The sequence below is a fragment of the Ornithorhynchus anatinus genome, chromosome 15 (assembly GCF_004115215.2).
Source record: "Ornithorhynchus anatinus isolate Pmale09 chromosome 15, mOrnAna1.pri.v4, whole genome shotgun sequence".
NCBI lineage: Eukaryota > Metazoa > Chordata > Mammalia > Monotremata > Ornithorhynchidae > Ornithorhynchus > Ornithorhynchus anatinus.
In genome coordinates this window covers 17,553,470-17,576,049 of record NC_041742.1, presented here as the reverse complement: position 1 = coordinate 17,576,049, position 22,580 = coordinate 17,553,470, and the positions used below count along the sequence as shown (strand labels likewise).

At 45.3% G+C, this 22,580-nt stretch overlaps 1 protein-coding gene across 1 annotated transcript; it reads right to left on the bottom strand.

Moving 5' to 3' along the window:
• Window positions 1-200: 200 nt before the first annotated feature.
• ARSH (arylsulfatase family member H) lies at window positions 201-19,482 on the bottom strand. The gene is made up of 10 exons (XM_007670450.2): window positions 19,448-19,482; window positions 13,908-14,015; window positions 13,327-13,448; window positions 9,559-9,684; window positions 8,815-9,238; window positions 7,749-7,885; window positions 5,147-5,281; window positions 4,523-4,685; window positions 1,208-1,329; window positions 201-571 (listed from the first exon to the last, which is right to left on the bottom strand). The coding sequence occupies exons 1-10, from the start codon at window positions 19,480-19,482 to the stop codon at window positions 201-203; spliced, it is 1,743 nt and encodes a 580-aa protein (XP_007668640.2).
• Window positions 19,483-22,580: the final 3,098 nt, after the last annotated feature.

Here is a 22,580-nt window from a genome sequence, read left to right as displayed (position 1 = left end):
ACCAGATTTGCTCGTATCCACCCCAACGCTGAGTACAGTGCCTGGCACATAGTAAGCTCTTAACGAACACTATCATTATTATTATTATTATTATTATTAACGACCACCACGATGGTGATTGTCTTCCAAACGATAACTGGGGCTGGGGAGCGAATGAGACGAACTTCCGGCTAGCCCCCGGCGCCTCCCAGCTCTTTTCCTCATGGGACTGCGGGAAGGCTGCCGTTGTCCTCCTTGTCGCAGCCACAGAAGGGGAAATTGCCACAGCACGGCTGCAGCCATGGCTTCCAGAGAGAGTTGAAGAAGGAGAATTGTTGAGGCGCCGGGGAGAGACGCTCCCGGTGCTCCCTCACCGCCTCTGCCATTTTGGCCACGACGGCGTCGAAGAGAGCTTCGTTGTCGGGGGTCAGGGTCTCTGCCTCGCGGGGGTCCCGCGAGAGGTCAAAGAGGAGAGGGGGGTCGTGCTGGTTCACCTCTCCGGAACATGGGCACAGCTGGCTCCCGTAGCAGGCTCCGGCTTCCGGCGGGGTGAACTTGGGGGTCACGTAATGGGCCTTCCATACTGTCCCACCTGGAAGAGGACGCTTAGTGAGGGGGGCGTTCCGAGCCATCCGAGGGCTCTGCACACAGTAAGCGCTCAATAAATACGAAATATGCTAATATGTAAAATATGCTCATCTGAGTCAATCAGTAAGCGCTTTAACAACGTTGTTACTTAACAAATACCGATATTTAATGTTGTTAGCACAACAATAAACATATTTACATAATGTAGATAAAGCCCGGGCCTGGGAGTCAGAAGGACCTGGTTTCTAATCGCGGCTCTTCCGCTTGTCTGCGGTGTAACCTTGGGCAAGTCACTTCATTTCCCTGGGCCTCAGTTCCCTCATCTGTAAAATGGGGATTGAGACTGTGAGCCCCATGTGGGACAGAAACTGTGTCCAACCGGATTAGCTCGTACCTACCCCAGCGTTTAGTACAGTGCCTGGCACATTGAAAGCGCTTAGTAAATACCATAAAACAAAAATTACACCGCTCCCAGTGCTCCATCGTAACTGTAATGTATTGAAATGTCTATCTCTCCCATTAAATGAAATGCTCCTTGAGAGAACTTGTCTGCCAACTCTGTTGTATGCTCCCATGGGTCTAGTACAGTGCTCTGCAAGGGTAAGTGCTCTAGAAATCCCACTGATTGATGGATACTCACAGTCTTTTTGGTGCCACCGTATCGCGTGCAAATGGGTCCCACAGTAGTGAAACAAAAATTCGTGCCCTGATTGGTTGACTTCTCCCCGCAGTAAAGGAAAAAGGTTCCTCCCGTCGATCACCCTGAGAAAAAGCACGGAATGCAGAACAGAGAGCTTAGTACAGTGCCTAGCCCGTAGAGAGCGCTTAACAAATACCATAATTATCAGAGAGGAACCCAGGAGGAAACGAATGGTGCGTCCGATCCTCTTATAGAACAAAAAGGAAAATAATTCAAGATCTTGCCTATTAGAAATTCTTCATCTGTATTATCAATCAGTCGATCTGTTGTGTTTATTGAGTGTCTGCCGTGTGCAGAGCGCTGTACGAAGCACTTGGAAGAGTACACTGTAACAATATAATTAGTGTCGGTTGTCCCCCCCCAGACTGTAAACTCGTTGTATGCAGGGCATGTGTCTGCTAACTCTGTTGGATTGGACTCTCCCAAGCGCTTAGTACAGTGCTCTCCACAGAGTTAGGCGCTCAATAAATGCCATTGATTGAGTGATTATTCTGTGCGTAGTAAGTGCTCAAGGAATAATTTTGGACAGTTGGGTGCTTTTACTTGGAGGTATTTCTTGTTCAACACATCACAGCTAGGGAATCATTCCTAGCAAGATTTACTACAAAAACCGAAATACTCTTTCCAGCTTTTGTCCTGTTCCTGGGCGAGTTAATCACCCTCATTTCCTCCTTCCCTGGTATTTCAAGGTAGCGTTCCTATAGTTAGGAAGACGTGGTGTGGCCAAGTGGAAGGGGCACGGGCCTGGGAGTCAGAGCACCTGGGTTCTAATCCCAGTTCCGCCCCTTAACCTGGGGCAAAGTCACGTAACTTTTCTGGGCCTCGGTTTCCTCATCTGCAAAATGTAGATTCAGTACCTGTTCTTCCTCCTATCCAGACTGTGAACCCCATGTGAGACCTGATTATTTTGTATCAACCCCAGGATGTAAAACAGTGCTTGCCACATAGTAAGCGCTTAACAAATAGCATAGTTATTATCTCAACTCCACCAGTCGTCTGCTGTGTAACATCGGGCAAAGTCACTTAAACTGGGCAAAGTCACTAAACTTCTCTGTGCCTCAGTTCCCTCATCTGTGAAACGGGCATTCATGAGAAGTAGCGTGACTTAGTGGAAAGAGCACGGACTTGGGAGTCAGAGGTCCTGGGTTTTAATCCCTGCTCTGCCACTCTCCAGCTGTGTGACTTTGGGCAAATCACTTCACTTCTCTGTGCCTCAGTTCCCTCATCTTTAAAATGGGGATGAAGACTGTGAGCCCCACTTGATACAACCTGATAACCCCGTATCTCCCCCCCAGCGTTTAGAACAGTGCTTGGCACATAGTAAGCGCTTCACGAATTCCATCATTATCATTATCATTATTATTATTATTACCTGTCCTCCCTCCTATTTAGACTATGAGCCCCATGTGGGACTTGATTATCTTGCATCTACCTCAGCGCTTAGTGCTTAGCATATAGAATGCTCTTAACAAATGCCTCTATCGTTATTAGTAGTAGTGGTAATATCGTTGTGATTATTGTCATTATTAGTATTATTAGTATTATTATAGTCCAGATAGGCAGTCGGCCCACGCCCCCCGGTGGTCATCCACTACATTACGGTTGCATGAAGGAAATGAGGCTGGAAGGTCATTTAGGAGGTAGAACCTGAAAGGTTTCAGGAAGGATTAAGCGCCATTTGGCTTGTAAACTCTAGTATCTAGACCGTAAACTCCTTGTGGGGAAGGAAAGTGTCTACCAACTCTCCCAAGCGCTTAGTACAGTGCTCTGCAAACAGTAAGCACTCAATAAATACCATCGTGTGATTGAATCTTGGGGAGAAATTCTGCTCCTCTAGCCAAAGCTCCCTACTAACATTTTGCTTTTTATTTCGTGTCCTGCATATATCGGGCTTTGCCCCTTATGCTGTTTTAATGTTTTTGTGTTTCACTGTTCCCAGTCTGTCTACCCTCAGTCCTCCCCAGGCCTCCCCTGTATTCACGCAGAGTGGATAAAGCACCGACCTGGGAGTCATCCCACCTCTCTGGGTCTAATCAGGTGGTCATGGGTTTGAATCCCGGCTCCACCACTTGTCTGCTGTGTGACCTGGGGCAAGTCACTTAAATTCTCTGTGCCTCAGTTCCCTCATCTGTCAAGTGGAGATTAAGACTCTGAGCCCTCAGTGGGACCGGGATGGGGTCCAACCCGATTATCCTGTATCTATCGCAGCACTTAGGACAGTGCTTGGCACATAGTAAGCGCTTAACAAATGCCACAATTATTATTACCCCAGTCCTTGATGTGTAGTAAGCGCTGAACAAATACAATTTTTTAACCAGTGATTGTTGCTACTTTGAGTGAAATAAACAAACAGGAAACCCGATCTAATCAGCTAGAGTGGTAATAGTAATAATAGATTTATTAATAGCTTACTGTGTGCAGAGTACTGTGCTGAGCACTGGGAGAGTACCCAGGTGGATCTAAATACCATCCCTGTCCTTCAGGGGACTCACAGCCTAAAATAAAAAGAGGGAGAGGGGAAAGGTGACAGACCCATCAGGGGAGATGAAACAAAGCATTAAGACAACATAAAGAGAAAAGCCAAAGATCTGTAAGGGACGGGGGCTAGATAATGTTTGCTGGTTCAAATTAATCCATCAGCCAATCAATGGTATCAGTTGAGCACTTACCATGAACAGAGCCTTATACTAAACGCTTGAGAGAGTACATTACAACAGAATGAGCAGATTGGATTCCTGATCGTAACGAGCTTACCGTGTAGAGGGGGAGTCAGGCATCAATATGAATAAATAAGTAATTTATACTAGATCATTTAAAGCTACGTGCATAAACGCAGTGGCGTTGGGGGCGGAATCTAGGTGCATGGATGACGGAAAAGGGAAACTGAGCTGAGGAAAAGAGGGTTTAAGCGTGGAAGGCCTCTTGGAGGAGGTGTGACCTTACTATTGCTTTGGCGGTGGGGAGAGGTATGGCGTTTATGAAGGGGGAGGGAGTTCCAGGCTAGGGGGAGGATGTGGGAAAGGGGTCGGTGGTGACATAGAGGAGATCGGGGTCCAGTGAGGGAACTGGCACTAGAGGAGCGGAGTGTGTGGGTTGGGCTGGAGTAGGAGTTCAGTGAGGTGAAGTAGGAGGGGGCCAGATAATTGAGTGCTTTAAAGAAACCATTTTGAAATCGGGGACTTTTGTCGACATTGGTTTTGCTGTAGAGAAGCGGTAGAGATCTTAGAAGAGATTCAGTGGCTCCGGAGTCTCTACCTGTTGCGGGGCAGGGTTCCTCCACCCAGGAAGGTCACGGTAGGGTAAATATCCATGAGGCTCGTGGGTTCATCGATGACCACGCTGGCGGGCAGCACGCCCGGCCACCGGAAAATCCCGGGCACGCGGATCCCGCCTTCCCAGCCTCCCATTCCTTTGCCACCTGCAGGTCAAAGCAGTTTGCCAGAGTTCATCTGAGGAAAATGCTGAGAAAAATGTTATCGTACTCCCCCAGTAATAATAGCGGTGGTGTTTGTTACGCATTTACTATGTGCCAGGCACTGTTCAGCACTGGGGTGGATCCAAGATAATCAGGTTGAACACAGTCCTTGTCCATGGGGCTCAAAGTCTTCATCCTCATTTTACAGAGGAGACCACTGAGGCCCAGAGAAGCAAAGTGACCTGCCCAAAGTCACACAGCAGACAAGTGACGGAGCCGGGATTAGAACCCAGGACCTTATGACTCCTAGGCCCGTTGCTCTATCCACCAGGTCACGCTTCTTCTAATTAGCTGATTAGCTTGTATCTACCCCAGCACTTAGTACAGTGCCTGGCACATATTCGAAAGAAATAGGTCTTCAGCCTATTGGGCCCTACTCCCGGTCAACCTCTTTGTTTCCTCACCTTTATATATTCCATTCCATCCACCCAACTGCGAAGTTTGATCTTGAGATTCCAAATGTCCTCCGTTGTCAGAGGTAAAATACACCAGGGTGTTGAATCTCAAGCTTTCCTTGTCGATTACATCGATAATTTTTCCTACAGAGCACCAAATCAAACAAGAAGAGGGAAGGTGGGCTCTAGTTAAGCTGGTTCGTGTATATTTTTAGCAGGTGACATTTTGGGGAAATATCACAGGATGGGGAAAATTCAGAAAAGTAGAGTCAAGACTAAGCCCCAGAGAGCCACTTTTGATTAGCTAATGAAGACAGAAGAGGGAGACCGAGAGTTTGGTCGTCATGGAACTTATTGAGCGCTTGCTGTGTACAGAGCACTGTACTAAGCACTTGGAAGAGTACAGTACAATAGATATCCATCAATCAGTGGTATTTATTGAGGGTTTATTAAGTACAGAGCACTGGCCTAAGCGCTTGGGAGAATACAGACAATAAAGCAGCACAGCTTAGTGGATAGAGCACGGGCCTGGGAGTCAGAAGGTCCTGGGTTCTAGTCCTAGCTCTGCCACTTGTCTGCGATGTGACCTTGGGTAAGTCACTTCACTTCTCTGTGCCTCAGTTACCTCATCTGTAAAATGGGGGTGAAGCCTGTGAGCCCCTTATGGGTTAGGACCTGTGTCCAACCTGATCTAATTTGTATCTTCCCCAGTGCTTAGAACAGTGCCTGGCACTTAGTAAGCACTTAACAGATTCCGTAGTTATTATTATCATCATTACTATAGTTGGTAGATATGATCCAGCAGCGTGGCTCAGTGGAAAGAGCATGGGCTTTGGAGTCAGAGGTCATGGGTTCGAATCCCGGCTTGGCCACTTGTCAGCTGTGTGACTTTGGGCAAGTCACTTAACTTCTCGGTGCCTCAGTTACCTCATTTGTAAAATGGGGATTAAGACTGTGAGCCCCACGTGGGACAACCTGATTCCCCTGTGTCTACCCCAGCGCTTAGAACAGTGCTCGGCACATAGTAAGCGCTTAACAAATACCAACATTATTATTATTATTATCCTTGCACTCAAGGAGTTGAGAATCTAATGCGTTTAAAATCTAGCAATCTAACCTTATTCCAACGACTCCTCATTTCTCTCTCCATTTTAGCCCCTTACCTTCAAAAGACTAAGGGTCAATTTAAACAATGAGAAAGTAAGCCCCTAAGAAAAAGTCATATTTTTCTCTTCACGCATTTGAGATGTCTTCAACTTTCTTCAAGTTCTCCTAATGCCCCACTCACAAGAATGGGTGACAGCCCAGTGGAACTGTTCTTAGCATGTAGAAGAAATCCCCAGAGGAATTAGTGACCTCCTTTCAGGCTAGGAGATTGGGTGTGGGAAGTTTGCATTAGTAAGTTAAGGAATATTAAGTGTTTATTATTGCCGTTCACTGTGCTGTGCCCGGGGGTAGGTACAGATAGCACTTGAATCAAATGCTTTGGTATTAATTTTAACACCATTCTTCCACCATGGACTTCCTGAGGTTGAGGAGAGGATGGAAAAGCAAGGGAGAGAAAGGAAATCATTTCAGGAATCTGGTCCAGGAAGAGAAAACACAGGCAGCAGAATTAGGGCAAGACTCAGTATTCTTGCTGAAAGGAAGCAGTGTTTGTTTACAGAGAAAAAACGAGGGAGAGGCTCCTAAATGAGCCACCTATAAACACTCAAAAAAGACTCTTCATGTATTAACTTTTATCATCAAAGAGAGCACATCTTTTTTTCCCAAAGAAATTCCAAGATCTTTTCTTCATTTTCAATATGAACAACAGGACATCCCACCTTGAACTCTGTATCTTCAGTTATGGTCACCATATTATCACACTGCTCTTCATTTGGCTAAAAGTAATATTTGAATATTTACACTGTATTTTTCTCCCAAGTTGCTAATAGCATGTGTTTTTTTAAGCACACACCAGAGGATAGAAACCTTGCTAGATCCTTGGGTTGGAAGATGGGAGGTGTCTTAGATTAGACATGGTCCCTGTCTTTATTAACATTGCCGTTAACCTTTCCATTCATTCATTCAGTCGTATTCATTGACTGTGCACTATGTGCAGAGCACTGTACTAAGCACCTGGGAGAGTAGAATACAACAACAGACAGACACATTCCCTGCCCACAACAAGCTTAGTATTCATCAGAGAAACACCTGAGCCCCAGAAAGGATAAATAAGGGGCCTGCAGGCTCACAAGTCATTGCTAAGAAAGTTAAGGCTAAAGAAATTCCTAATTTTTTCCAATGTGTTCGTTAAGCACATACTGTGAGCCAGACACTCTACTAAACCCTGGGGGAAATACGGACTAATCAGGTTGGACATAGTCTCTGTCCCACATGGGGCTCACGGTCTTGATCCCCATTTTAGAGATGAGGTCACAGGCCCAGAGAAGCGAAGTGGCTTCCCCAAGATCAGTCAGCAGACAAGTGGCAGAGGCAGGATTAGAACCCAGGTCCTTTTGACTCCCAGGCCCGTGCTCTATCCAGTAGGCCACACTGCTTCACTTGTGGAAATTGGGTTGGAGTCAACGTCTGCAGTAGATGTCTTAAAGGGCTGAGAGCCACTTACCTGTCATCCAATCCATTTCTTCCACGTTGTCTCCATAGGATCCATGCTTGCTGTGGCCAACAGATTCCTCTGTGGTCAACAGGGGAGCCCGGACATGTAAGAAGGAAACATAGAGGAGAAAAGGGCCGTGCTTGTTCCTAGGGGGAAAGAGATTCAGTTTTTTTTATTTAATATTTTTACGGTCTTTGTTATCAATCAAGCAGTGGTATTTACTGAGCGCTTACTGTGTGCTGGGCAGATAATAATCAAAATAATAATGTTGGTATTTGTTAAGCACTTACGATGTGCAGAGCACTGTTGTAAGTCCTGGGGGAGCTACAGGGTAATCAGGTTGTCCCACGTGAGGCTCACAGTCTTAATCCACATTTTACAGATAAGGTAACTGAGGCACAGAGAAGTGAAGTGACTTGCCCACAGTCACACACCTGAGAGTGGCAGAGCCGGGATTCAAACCCATGACCTCTGACTCCCAAGCCCGCGCTCTTTCCACTGAGCCACGCTGCTTCCCGTGGTACTAAGCGCTTGGGACAATTAGCAGACACGTTCCCTGCTCATAATGAGTTAAGTGCATATCACATCCCAATCACTGTACTAAGCTCTGTATAATGCTGGACAAGTCACTTAATTTCTCTGTGCCTCAGTTACTTCATCTGAAAAATGGGGATTAGGACTGTGAGTCCCATGTGGGACCTAGACTGTGTCTAACCTTTCATTAACCCCAGCACTTTGGTACAGTGCTTGGGAGATAGTAAATGTTTAACAAGTACCATTAAAAAGAAAAAATAATAATGATAAAATGCTCCAATCACCTCTGCCCTCATTGAAACATTCAGAATGACTGAGAATACACTCTTTGCTACTCAGATATCCCACAGACTGTTAGCTTGCTGTGGGCAGGGAATGTGGCTACCAACTCTATTGCCTTGTAGTTTCCCAAGCACTTAGTACAGTTCCCTGTATGTAGTAAGCGCTCAATAAACATCATTGATGATGACTGTCCTTTAGAGAAACGGAACAAGAAAAAGAAGGGGGGCTTCATCTAGGGATGGAACTGAGGGTTCCTTGCCTTTCGATGAAGGCCAGAGCCTCTCTCAGCATAAGGGAAGTCACTCTTTCTTCCTCCATCGGCTGCTGAATGATCTCGTGGTTCTTCATGAGGATGCAATTCCAACGGCGGACGAAGCCGTAGCTGGAGTACCAGGAAGCGAAAAACAGCAGGGCGCCTACGGCGGCGACCGCGACGACCGTCCAGGGGACGGGGTACCAGCCGACGATCGTGGGGACGAGGAGGAGGGCGGGGACCAGGCCCAGGGTGACGCTGGAAATCCAGAGTTTCGTCCGGAGGTCCCTGTGCAGTTCGGGGGTCTTGGAGAGTTGGCAGTCATTTAACATGGTGTGTGGGGGCCCATAGAAATAGTCAAACCCGTGGTTCAGCGGGTGGAAACAGTGGTCGTTGCGTGACGCGCAGCTCAAGCCCAGGTGCCATTTTCCTGGCCAGAGAAAAAAAGAGGTTCTGTCATGAGAAGAGGCGTGGCATTTTAGGGAAGCGGCAGAGCCCAGTGGATCGAGCATGGGCCCGGGAGTCAGAAGGTCATGCCACTTGTCTGCTGTGCCACCTCACTTCTCTGGGCCCCGGTTCCCTCATTCGGAAAATGGGGGTTGAGACCGTGAGCCCCACCTGGGACGGGGACCGCGTCCAACCTCATTTGCTTGGATCCACCCCAGCGCCCAGCACAGTGCCTGGCACATTGGAAGCGCTTAACAAATACCACAATTATGATTATTATCCGAGAGGCCCCAGTCGTTTTACCTATCAGTCCCGTCCGATACCCTCGCTGCTGTAGCAGTGTCGCAAAGGTGGTTTCATTGGTGGGAAGCCCCCCTGACCCTCCTAGCCACGCGAGGGCCCGGTTCATGTTGAAAGAAGATGTCATTCCTGAAATGGAACAGAAGCAGGCAGATTAGTTTTAGCTAATCTCGAAGAAGGACGCAGTCGTCCTCAACCACCAGAATCTGGTTCATCGAGGTCCATTAGTAAATGATTTAGAGGCACCCATCGGAGATGCTCATGTTCATAATTCGTTTCATATCCTGGTTATTGCTGCTGCTATCTGGTTAATTTATTCATTCATTCAGTCGTATTTACTGAGTGCTTACTATGTACCGAGCACTGTACTAATCGCTTGGGAAAGTACAACAATAAACTGACACATTCCCTGCCCACAGAGAGCTTACAGTCTAGACGACATTAATAGAAATAAATGACAGATGTGGACGTAAGCGCAATGGGGCTGGGAGAGGGGAAGAACAAAGGGAGCAAGTCAGAGCGATGCAGAAGGGAGTGGGAGAGAGGAAAGGGGGGCCTCATCTGGGAAGGCCTCCTGGAGAAGATGGGCCTTCAATAAAGCTTTGAAGGCGGAGAGAGTCACTGTCTGTGGGATTTGAGGAGGGAGGGCGTTCCAGGCCAGAGGCGGGACGTGGGCCAGGGGTCAATGGCGAGAGAGGGGAGAGTGAGGCACAGTGAGAAGGTTCATAATAAGTACAAAACATTAAAACAACTAAAACAAAATTACATTCACCGCCTTACCCTTCCCTGGAATTTTTCCTGTCAATGAGAAGCGATGAATTAAAAGCAAGTCTATCCCTTGCATTCATTCAAACGTATTTATTGAGCACTGGACTTCAGCGCTTGGAAGAGTACAGTAAAATAACAGACACATTGTCTGCCCACAATGAAGTTACAGTCTAGAAGGAGACAGACACTATTAGAAATAAAAAGATTACAAATATGTACATAAGTGCTGTGAGGCTGGGATGGGGGATGAACAACCAGTCCTCCATCAGGCTTATTATTGCTTAATAGATTTGCCATTAGACCCACATCTCTTTTCTCCTATCATTTGATATGCATTAATTTGAGCTTGTAGGAATACCTGGATTAGGACTATCTAGAATTTGAAAGCATACAAGGAAGCTCTTAGAAATGTAGTTCTGAGAAATAAATGCATTCATATGGAAATTAATAATAATAATAATGTTGGTATTTGTTAAGCGCTTACTATGTGCAGAGCACTGTTCTAAGCGCTGGGGTAGATAAAGGGTAATCAGGTTTTCCCACGTGAGGCTCACAGTTAATCCCCATTTTACAGATGAGGGAACTGAGGCACAGAGAAGTTAAGTGACTTGCCCACAGTCACACAGCTGACAAGTGGCAGAGGCGGAATAGTCGAACTCATGACCTCTGACTCCCAAGCCCGGGCTCTTTCCAATGAGCCACACTGCTTCTCTAAATTATCACATCTGCATCTAATTTTACATAGTCCTCGATATGCTCGTTATAAGACACGTGCCGATTAGCTGAAGGAATAATACGTCCGCAGAAAAACATGAAAATGCATTTGTTTTCGAGAAGCGCTTTAGAAAAATGTAATGTTTTTTCCTCACAGGTTCTGGCGTAATTTGGAGGGGTTCAGATTCCCTTCACCTAGAAAATTGCTTGTGTCTAGCAGGAGACAGTTGAAGTAGAAAGTTTGCTAATCTAAAAAGGGTTAACATCAAATGCCCACAGTCCCCTTTTTGTGCTTCCATGCAGGAATTCTAAACCAACAGAATTCTCTTGGCAGTTGTGGCCATTAGAACCAAAGAAAAGGGGTGTGCTCTAATTATCTGGAAAGTTCAGGTGAAAAAGCATTTTGTTGATGTGGATAATAATAGTAATAATGATGATAGTAGTTTTTATTAAACATTTACTGTGTGCTAAGCACCGTATTAAGCACTGGGGTAGATATAAGATAAGTAGGTTGGCCACAGTCCCTGTCCCACACGAGACTCACAGTCTAAGTTGGAGGGAGCAGGATTTAATCCCCATTTTACAGATGAGTAAAGTGACCTGCCGAGACTTTCCCAAGTTCAGCCAGCAGCCAAGTGGTGGAGCCGGGATGAGAACCCAGGTCCTCTGACTCCCAGGCCCGGACTCTCCCCAACTGGCTAAGCTGCTTCTCTAGAGATGGTCTGCCCAGCCAAGGGTTCTGTTCCTGGGAGAATTTAGTGATCGTGACCCACAGTGGGCGTGCATATACTGCTACCACCCATCATAAACCTATCACCCCTTGTCATCCATCTTCTTTTAAACCAGATTTTGGGTTGGAGGAGGTTTCCACAGGCTTGATCAGAGCTGGAGGCCACCAGGAAATGGCTCAGATGGTAGGGTGCTTTCGGGGGGAGATATGAGGGGCAGTTTATGGTATTTGTTAAGCACTTACTATGTGCCAGGCACTCTACTAAACTCTGGGGGACACTCAAGCTAATCAGATTGGACACAGTCAATGTCCCATATGGGGCCCATAATCTTTTCTCTTTTTTTAAATTGTATCTGTTCATTCATTGATTAATTCATTCAATCATACTTGTCGAGTGCTTACTGTGTGCAAAGCTCTGAACTAAGCCCTTGGGGGACTATAATATAACAATAAACAGACACTTTCCCTGCTCATGAGCAGTTATTACTACTACCAACTACTGTTACTACTTGTGAAGCAGAGTACTAGTGGATAGTGCTCAGGCCTGGGAGTCAGAAAGACCTGGGTTCTAATCCCGGCTCCACCACTTGGCTGCCATGTGACCTGGGGCGGGTCACTTCACTTCTTTATGCCTCTGCGACCTCATCTGTAACATCGGGATTAAGACTGTGAGCCCCAAGTGGGACAGAGATTGGGTCCGACCCAATTTTTTTGTATCTGCCCCAGCCCTTAGTATAGTGGCTGGCACATAGTAAGCACTTAACAAATACTATTATTATTGTCATTATTTTTGTTATTTTTACTATACATCAGGCACTAAGCGCTGGAGAAGGCTTTTGTAAGTACCATGGACTGCCCAAAAAACAAACAAATGGGTTTTGGAGTACATTAAGCCATGGTGGTCTTTGGAGGGCCAAATGATTCAATTTAGATTAACATATTTTGGACATATCATCGGGATGACTGATTCTCTGGAGAAGACGTTAATGGAAGGAAAAGTCCAGGGAAAAGGAGGAAGAGCTGACCAGCAGCTAGGTGGATAGAAACCGTAACAGTGATAATGGAAGAACTGTTAGCAAGGTCATGGATTATGGCAGAAGATAGGACGTTCTGAAGAAAGTGTATCCATAGAGTTGCCGTGAATCGGGAATGACTCGACAGCATTTGTTAATAATAATAATAAGCGCTGCAGTAGATAGAAGATAATCAGGTTGGGCACAGTCCATGTCCCACATGGGACTCACAGTCTTTTTTTTTTTTTAAAAAAAAGGTATATTTTAAGCGCTTCTTATATGCCAGGCACTGGACTAAGCACCGGGGTAGATATAAGCTAATCAGGTTGGGCACAGTCCATGTTCCCACTTAGGGCTCATAGTCTTAATCCCCATTTTCCAGATGAGGGAACGGAAGCCTAGAAAAGCCAAGTGACTTGCCCAAGGTCACACAGCAGACAAATGGCAGAGCTGGGATTAGAAGCCAGGTCCTCTGACCTTCAGGCCCCAGGCTCTTTCCCCTTGGCCACGAGAAGCTGACTTTCTTATCCCTGAGGTTTTCCCGACCTGATCGGATGGGATATCTCCCTGTGAGGAAAGCTGCTCTGCTCGGGCTGCACACGGAGGCTGCCGCCAGGTGTTGAGTCAGCTTCACTCCTTCTCTTGCAAGACGGTCAATGTTAGGTGTGCTAGAAAGAAAAATGGACAATTCGGGGCCAATTTAATTCCATCAATCCATCAATCAATCAATGCAGCACGGCCTAGTGGATAGAGGACGGCCTCAGAAGGACATGGGTTCTAATCCTGGCTCCGCCACTCATCTACTGTGTAAGCTCAGGCTAGTCACTTCACTTCTCTAGGCCTCAGTTACCTCATCTGTCAAATGGAAATTAAGACTATGAACCCCATACGGTACATAGACTGTGTCCAACCTGATTATCTTGAATCTACCCCAGAGCTTAGTACTGGCCTTTGCAGATGAGGGAACTGAGGCACAGAGAAATGAGGTGATTTGCCCAAAGCCACACAAGAGACAAGTGGCAGAGCCAGACTCACACCCCAGGTCCTTCTGACTGCCAGGCCCAGGCCCTATTCACTAGGCCACGCTGCCTCTCTATACTAGGAAGGACTTTGAGGGAAATATTTACCTCATGGTGGTGTTACCGTAGCACCCAAGGTCTCCAATTCCAAGATCATCAGCCATAAGCAACAGAATGTTGGGTCTAGAGTTTATTATAAGATGATGCGAAGCGATTCTCCAAAACAGGCAGCACACAGACACAAAAACCCAACTGCTCCTGAAACATTTTTTTTTTCATTAGCAAAGCCATCGTTTGAGTTAGTATTTGGAACAGTCCGATAAGATAACAGAACAGAGAAATAAAAAAAAAACTCTTCAGTTCCTAGTGGGGAAAAATGGAAATCAGGAATCTCTATGGCGGTATTAAATCGAAAGGGAATGGAAAATGAGAAGCAGCGTGACCTCGTGGAAAGAGCAAGGGCCTGGGAGTCAGAGGGCCTGGCTTTTAATTCCGGCTCCACCACTCATCTGCTGTGTGACCTTGGGCAAGTCACTTCACTTCTCTGTGCCTCAGTTCAGGGGGCTTAGTATAGTTATGATTTTGGTTTTTAATGGTATTTGTTAAGTGCTTACTCTCTGCCAGGAAAAGTACTAAACACTGGGGTAGATAGAAGCTAATCAGGTTGAACACAGCCCCTGTCCCACATGGGGCTCACAGTCTTAATCCCCATTAATCCCCAGCCTTAGTCCCCACAGGGACTGTGTCTAACCTGATTTGCCTGTGTCCACCCCAGTGCTCAGTACAGCGCCTGACACATAGGCAGTGCTCAACAAATGCCACAATTATTGTTATTATTATTATATGGACACCTGGGGGGCTTGGATATGCCCTAACAATAATTGTAGTAAGTGTAGTGTGTGTTCTGTGCTCACTCTGTGCTCAACACTGTGCTGAGTGCTGGGGTAGGTCCAGAGTAAGCAGAAGAGACACAGTCCCTGTCCCACAAAAGGCTCACAGTCTGAAGGGGAGGGAGAACAGGTTCCTTATCCCCATTTTACACAAGAGGAAACTGAAGCGCAAAAAAGGGAAGTGGTTTGCCCAAGGTCACCCAGCAGATAAGTGGCAGAGTTGGGACTGAAATTTTGGTCCTTCTGACTCCCAGGCCCTTTCTCTTTTCACTAGGTCACGCTGCCTCTCAGCGTAGAAAGATATTCCTAAATCTATTGCCAATCCCTCTTGCTGCAGGGAAAGCAGTTAGCCCCTTAGGAAATCAACCTAATGCAATCCTAAATCTATCACCAATCCGTCTTGCTGCAGGGAGAAGAGTTAGCCCCTTAGGACATCAGCCTGATGCAATCCTAAATCTATCACCAATCCCTCTTGCTGCAGGGAGAAGAGTTAGCCCCTTAGGAAATCAACCTGATGCAATCAGCACAGCCCCATGTGTTTCAAGGGGAAATGTATTCTAATCTCATTTACAGGTATGGATAAATGATGAATTCTGTCCTATTACCTGCTAAGCAGTGGGCAGGTCATGGCCTTCTCGGGTATTTTTACCTAGGGAGGAAAGAGGAGCAGGTAAATGTACAAGGCAATTAAGTTGACTTTATGTATTTATAGTGTTTGTGAAGCACTTACTATGTTCAAACACCGTTCTAAGCGCTGAGGTAGGTTCAAGTTAACTAGGTCACCCAGGCCCTGTCCCGCTCGGCGCTCACAGTCTAAGTAGGAAGGAGAACAGATGTACCCATTTTACAATTGAGGAAACTGAGGCACAGAGAAGTGAAGTGACTTGCCCAGAATCATTGAGCAGGCAAGGGGCAGAGCCAAGATTAGAACCCAGGTCTCCTATCTAACTCCCAGGCCTGGGCTCTTTTCCTTCTGAACTTAAGAACCCAAATGGTCCAGCCAATCAAGAGTTCTGAGTCCGATCACGGGAAAGCAACATGGCATAATGGATAGAGCCGGGGCTGGGATATCAGAAGGTCAAGAGTTCTAATCCCGGCTCCGCCACTTGTCTGCTGTGTGGCCTCGGGCAAGTCACTTCACTTCTCTGGGCCTGTTACCACATTGGTAAAATGGGGATTAAGACTGTTAGCCCCATGTGGGACGGGGATTGTGTCCAACCTGATTTGCTTGTATCTACCCAATGCTTAGTAAAGTGCATAGCACATGGTAGCACTTGACAAATACCTCAATCATTATTATTATTATTATTATCAAAGAAGAGTATAATGCTTGCCTTCACTTGTAATGCTTGCAGATCACCTTTGATCCTCTGGAACTTTCTTCTCAAAAGTCTACCATTGGGATTTTTTTTAGGGGGGGTGGGAGGGCCTGCCCCTTTTAATTAGACTTCTACCCCTATATCAATTTTTGTTTATTAGAGGTAAATCTGGGGAAAAAAATCATTTAAAAAACCAAAAAAAACCTTAAACTGCCACAATGGACATGTCAGTTTTTGAAGACATCTTAATTCTGCCTTCCCAACCCATCCTGTTGACCTCTCTGCGGCCCCTCTTTCACTTTCTCTGAAATGGCCCCACGGTGCATCTTTGTCTGGGCCAAAGATCTAGGTTCCGAGCAAGGTTGTTCCTCCAATCCAGTCTTGAACTAAAGTTCAGCCCAAGCAGATCAAAATAATATTAATAATAGTAACTTCCCAAATTCGTGTCTACTCCGGCTCCTAACTCAGCACTGAGCAACTGTCGTGTTACCTCAGACCAGTTTAGGAGTAGAAATGATATCAACTGGGATAAGACAAGGCCTAAACACCAAATGTAGCACCCTGGGGAATGATGTTCAGTGAGCTTTGCAGAGAAGAAAACAGGAAGAATTCTAAATGTTTTTCAGTTCCCAAGGCCACATGTCAAGTCAAATGCTGGCAACTTGATGAGGGACATATACATCTCCTGGGCTTCCCCCTGATGCCTTGTAGATGCAGGAAGATACATTTCTTAATCACATATAATGATAATAATATACATTTTTATAGTGCCTTTCATCCAAGGACTAATAACATTTCCGAGCAGCCCAAGGAGGAAATTGGGAGATGAATGCCTCAACATCTTGACATTTTAACATGAGGAAAACCAACTCCAAACTAGTAAAACCACTTGTCCAAGCCTATGAAATACATTCCAGTCAGTCAGTCAATCACAGTCGTATTTATTGAGTGCTTTCTATGTGCAGATCACTGTACTAAGCATTTGAAGGAGTACAGTGTAACAACATAACAGGCACATTACCGTCCCACAATGGACTTAGAATCTAGAAGGGGAGACAGACATTAATAGAAATAAATAAATGACAGATATAGACATAAGTGCTGAGGGGCTGGGAGGGGGGATGAATAAAGGAAGCAAGTCAGGGCATTGCAGAAGGGAGTGGAAGTGGGATTCTGGTGAATCAAGCCCTGTGACTGGGAAAATTATTTAGGATAAATCCCTGCTCATGCTCTTTCTTGGTCAGGTCTTCCTGAACTAAAGTTCAGCCCAAGCATGATGGGCACATGTTGCTGAGCAGATTAAAACAATAATAATAATAAATGGTAGTATTTGTGAATTGCTTACTATGTGCCAAGCAGATTGAACACCACCCCTGCCTCATATAGGGCTCACAATCCAAGAGGGAGGAAGAACAGTGTTTTTTTCCATTTTACAGCTGAGAAAACTGAGGCACAGCGAAGTTACGTGAGTTGCCCAAGGTTTCACAGCAGGCAAGAGGCAGAGCTGGAATTCGATCCCAAGTCCCATGACTCCCAAGTCTGGGCTATTTCCCCACAGTGTGTCCCTGGCTGATTCATACTCTTTGTATTTTTTTTTAATGGTACTTGTTAAACACTTACTATGCGCCAGACACCATGCTAAGCACTGGGGTAGATACAAGAGAAATCAGCCCGTGTCCCACCAGGGGCTCACAAGCTAAATCGGAGGGAGGGTTTTACAGATGAGGTAAGTGAGGTGCAGAGAAACGATGTGACTCTCCCAAGATCCCACAGTAGAAAAGAGGAGGATCCAGAATTAGCACCCAGTTCTTCTGACTCCCACAGCTTCCTCCCCCTTACCCAAGCTATGGCTCCTCATATTAGAAGTCACTTGATTTTTCTTCAGAACATTTTTTGGGCTTTTCTGCTCTTTCATTGCCCATCTTGGAAGGTCATAGATTACAGCTTCCTGTCTCGATATGTAAAAAAAAACAACCCAAAACCCACTGTTGCTACTGTAGGGTTGGGAGGGGAGAGAAAAAAGCCAGAATGATAAGGGCCTGCGAAACAGCAGGTAAGAAGGAGAAAAGAGAGAATCGATTTTAAACGTTCATTTTCTCCTTTTCCTCTTCCTCCTCTTCTGAGGCCTCCTCAACTGCTCCTGCCTCTGCTACTAGTGCAGCACTTCTGTCTGTCTATATCCACAATTTATTTATTTTTATTAATGTCAGTCTCCCCCTCTAAGCCGTGAACGCATGTGGGCAGGGAACGTGTCTACCACCTCTGTTGTATTGTACTTTCTCAATTATTTAGTCCCATGATCTGCACACAGTAAGCATTCAAATACCAGTGATTGTTTTTTTATGGTATGTATTAAGTGCTTATTATGAGTCAAACACTGTTCTAAGCACTGGAGTAGGTACAAGTTAATTAGGTCAGACACAGTCCCTTGTTCCACATGGGCCTCACAGGATGCCCAGGCTCTTTCCAAACAGGCCATGCTGTTGATTGATAGCAACTCAGGCCCCGCCCTGCTCAATGCCCTGGTGGTTTTGAACCCAAGCAGAGGTCTGATGCCATAATAAATAAATAAATAGTAAATAAATGCCCATTAATTCATTCAATCGTATTTATTGAAGATGATGGAAAACTCTCCAGGCCAGGGAGTAGTAAAGCAAGGAGTTGAATGTAATGTAAGTCCAAAAAGCTCAGCACTGGAATTTTTCTTTAAGCAATGTCAATTCCTACTTTAGTTTTGAAAGGAATGGCGTTCACTCCTACTTGTTCATCGGGACAATTCTTGGTTCTCATCTTTTTTTTCCCAGAGTCTACCTGATTATTTCAGATTTCATTCTAGTGTATCACAGAATTTATCTCCTCTGCAGAGTCTCTACATTCAGTCCTACCCAGTTTTACACTCAGTCCGGCACTGTAGCGCTCCCACCCCGATTTCCATTTTCCCTCTTACATCTCCTTCATTTGGAGTCTTTTAAAAAGGTACTCTCCAGTGAATTCATTCATTCAGTCATATTTATTGAACATTTACTGTGTGCAAAGCACTATACTAAGCACTTGGGAGAATACAAAAGAAGAATAAACAGACCCATTCCCTGCCCACTATGAACTTATTGACACTAGTGAATGAGAGGTTTTCATATTATCACCTGTAAAGATGTAGCTACTCTCCATCTTAACTTCTCCAAACCTCAGTTCCCTCAACTGTAAAATGGGTCCTAAGAACATGAGCCCCATGAGGAATAGATTCAGTCCAACCTTTTATCTACCCCAGCACTCAGTACAGTGTCTGCCATATATTAAGCGCTTAACAAAAAGTCCGATATACCAAGGTTCAAACACTTTGAGAAACATGTCTAACCCTCCTTCAACCCTTCATCTTCCACTGTAATGACAAAGCATATCTAGAATGGAAGCTAAAATTCAGTTTGGCAAATTCACGTACCTGAAAGCCAATAGCGTCTCTTTCGCCTCCTCCATTTGTGTAAGCCGTGAGTACTGCCAAGTTCCCGAGACAACGCTCCACTTTAGTGACTGACTTTACATAATATTTATTGAACTCAGACAGAATGCTGGCCTCTGCCATGCAGAACATAGAATTAGCCCATCTACCAATTACTTTTATAATTAGGAAATAGCCTATCAGGCAGGGGTATCGAGTCACGATGGGTAGAGTCAATTAGTCACAGTCTCATCGATGGCTAAATCATATTTATTACCGGGGCAAATCGAAGGAATCGAGCATATAAAAACTGAATCCGGTGGCATGTTAAGTCCTCTTAACTGAAACTTAACTTCATTCCGAAATTGCCAGCCGGGAAAACTAGCAGAATGATCCCAATATGATGATAAAGTGGTTAATAATGCTTTGCACTCTGTAGCTTGCTTTTCATCCTTTGATATCAAAGGGCTTTTAAATATTACTTCGTTAAGGCTCACGACACTCCTCCGAAGCAGCTCAATATCATTAGCCTCCGTTAGTAGAAAGGGGACTGAAATCACAAAGGACACCTTAAGCACAAGGTCACAAAACAGGTTGGGGTTAAGATAAGAAGGCCGGAATTCCTGACAAGATTGCAGACACCAAATAGTTCTCTGCACTCTCTCCCCGCAGAGAGGCCCCATTCCCCAGAAACCCATTTAGGGAGTTATAGGAGGGACCCCCTAAAGTTGTATAAGTTTAATGACCATCATGAAAACTTTAATTTTCTCCCTGGGAATGATGGGTACTGAGAGAATATTACAGTTTCTACAATGTTGTGAATTGTTATTCCAGAGCTGGCAACGTATAGTTTCACCACATGAGGACAGTGTTTGGGGTTTTTTGGGTTTTTTGGTGGTACTTCTTAAGCACTTATTAGGTGTCAGTCATTGGGCTAAGCACTGGGGTAGATACAGGCTAATCAGGTTGGACGCATTCTCTGTCCCACAAAGGGCTCACAGTCTTAATCCCCATTCTACAGGTGAAGAAACTGGGGCACAGAGAAGTTCAGTGACCTGCCCAGGATCACACAGCAAGTATGTGGCCGAGTCAGAATTAGAACCCAAGTCCTTCTGACTCCCAGTCCCAGGCTCCATCCAGTAGGCAACACTGCTTCAGTATTAAAGTGAATCAATCCACAGTATTTTTTGAGTACCTATTCTTGTGCTTAGCACTGTACTAAATGCTCGAGAAGATACGTCTTGAGGCAGTAAGCATGACCCCTAACGTCAAGGAGCTTACCTACTTAGGGTTGTTATTTTCCTACTCCTAAAGATACACTGGCTGTTATAAATCTTTTGAGTCCTTCAGCCGGTTTTGTCACCATCTTTATGTAGCCATTCCGTTTCTTATTCCTATTCGCCAACTGACCTGTCTTCTCAGCATAGTAGTGTCCACTGCTCTGTAACAATATTTGAGGTTTTGGCTTTGTCGTGTATTCTTTCTGTCCTTTCCTATACTTACCTTAGTTTATCTCACCATAAAGTAGTGATTTTGGTATTCTATCATCCATAATCATATGTCGCACCCAGCCAAAGCATGATGAGGAAAGTAGAGAAGCAGTGTGATTTAGTGGATAGAGGCCGGGCCTGGCAGTCGGAAGGAACTGAGTTCTAATTCCACCTCCACCACCTGTCTGCTGTGTGACCTAGGGCAAGTAGCTTCACTTCTCTGGGCATCAGTGACCTCATAGGTACAATGGAAATTAAGGCTGTGAACCCCATGTGGAACATGACTGTGTCCAGCCTGATTAGCTTGTATCTATCCCACTGTTCAGTACAGTGCTTGGCACATAGTAAGCACTTAACCGATGTGATTAAAAAAAGCATTGGCTCTACATTTCATTGTTTGGGATCCTCTCTCTTGAGATAAAAGGCTATATGTAGATGGCAGTGATTGAACTGTTCAAGATATTGAAGTGGGTTGAACCTTTACATTTACGCTTTACCCTGTAGGGAAGCAATATAGCCTAGAGGAAAGAGCCTGGGCTAACTGGGTTCTAAACCCGGCTCTGCCACATGTCTGATATTGGGCAAATCCCTTAACTTCTCTGGGCCTCAGTAACTTCATCTGTAAAATGGGAATGAAGAGTGCGATCCCCATGTGGGACAGGGACTGTGTCCAACCTGAATAACTTGTATCTCCCCCAGCGCTTAGAACACTGCTTGGCACATAGTAAGCACTTAACAAGGACCATAATTATTATTATAATTATTACTGTTGCCTGTTGTGTGACTTTGGCCAAGTCACGTCAGTTCTCTGTTTCCCTCATCTACAAAATGTGGATTCAATACCTGTTCTCCCTCCGACTTAGACTGTGAGTCCCGTGTGAGATCTGATGATCTGGTGTTCACCCCAGTGCTTAGTATAGGACTTGGTTCATTGTAAGCGCCTATCGAACACCACAGTTATTATAGCCTGTGGGGTTATTTCAGCAGTGCGCGTCCACTGGTTTGTAGAAAGGATATTCAGGAGAGAATGCACAGAGATACTAACAATTATCCCAACCTGCAAACATACTGCAATTCCTAATTACATTTACAACGAAGCCTCATTACAGCACAAATAGGTCCAGCAGATGAACAGGTGTTCATTACTGTCAGGATTCCCTACCTGAAATCTCTCAGTTGAACTAATTTGAGGCTCATGTGAAAAAAAATAAATAGCGTATTTCTTAAGCAGTTACTATGTGCCAGGCACTAAGCGCTGGGGTAGATACAAGCTAAGCATGTTGCACACAGTCCAAGTTCCACATGGTCTTAATCCCCATTTACAGTCGAGATAAATGAGGCCCAGAAAAATGAAGTGACTTGACCAAGTTCACCCAGTAGACAGATGGTGGAGCTGGGATTTTAACCCAGGTTTTTCTGACTCCCAGGCCCATGATCTATCTGCTAGGGCATGCTGCTTCTCAAAGCTTGAAATATAGTAAGCACTCAATAAATACCAAAATGATCAATTATTATTATTATTATTCAGCTCACTGCTGAGCCAGAACTCAGATGACAATGAAGTGTTTTCAGTAATGATCTGCTCTCCTCGAGGGCAGGCATCATGACAACTAGCTAAACCCAAAAGAGATAGAGATAGAAAAGCA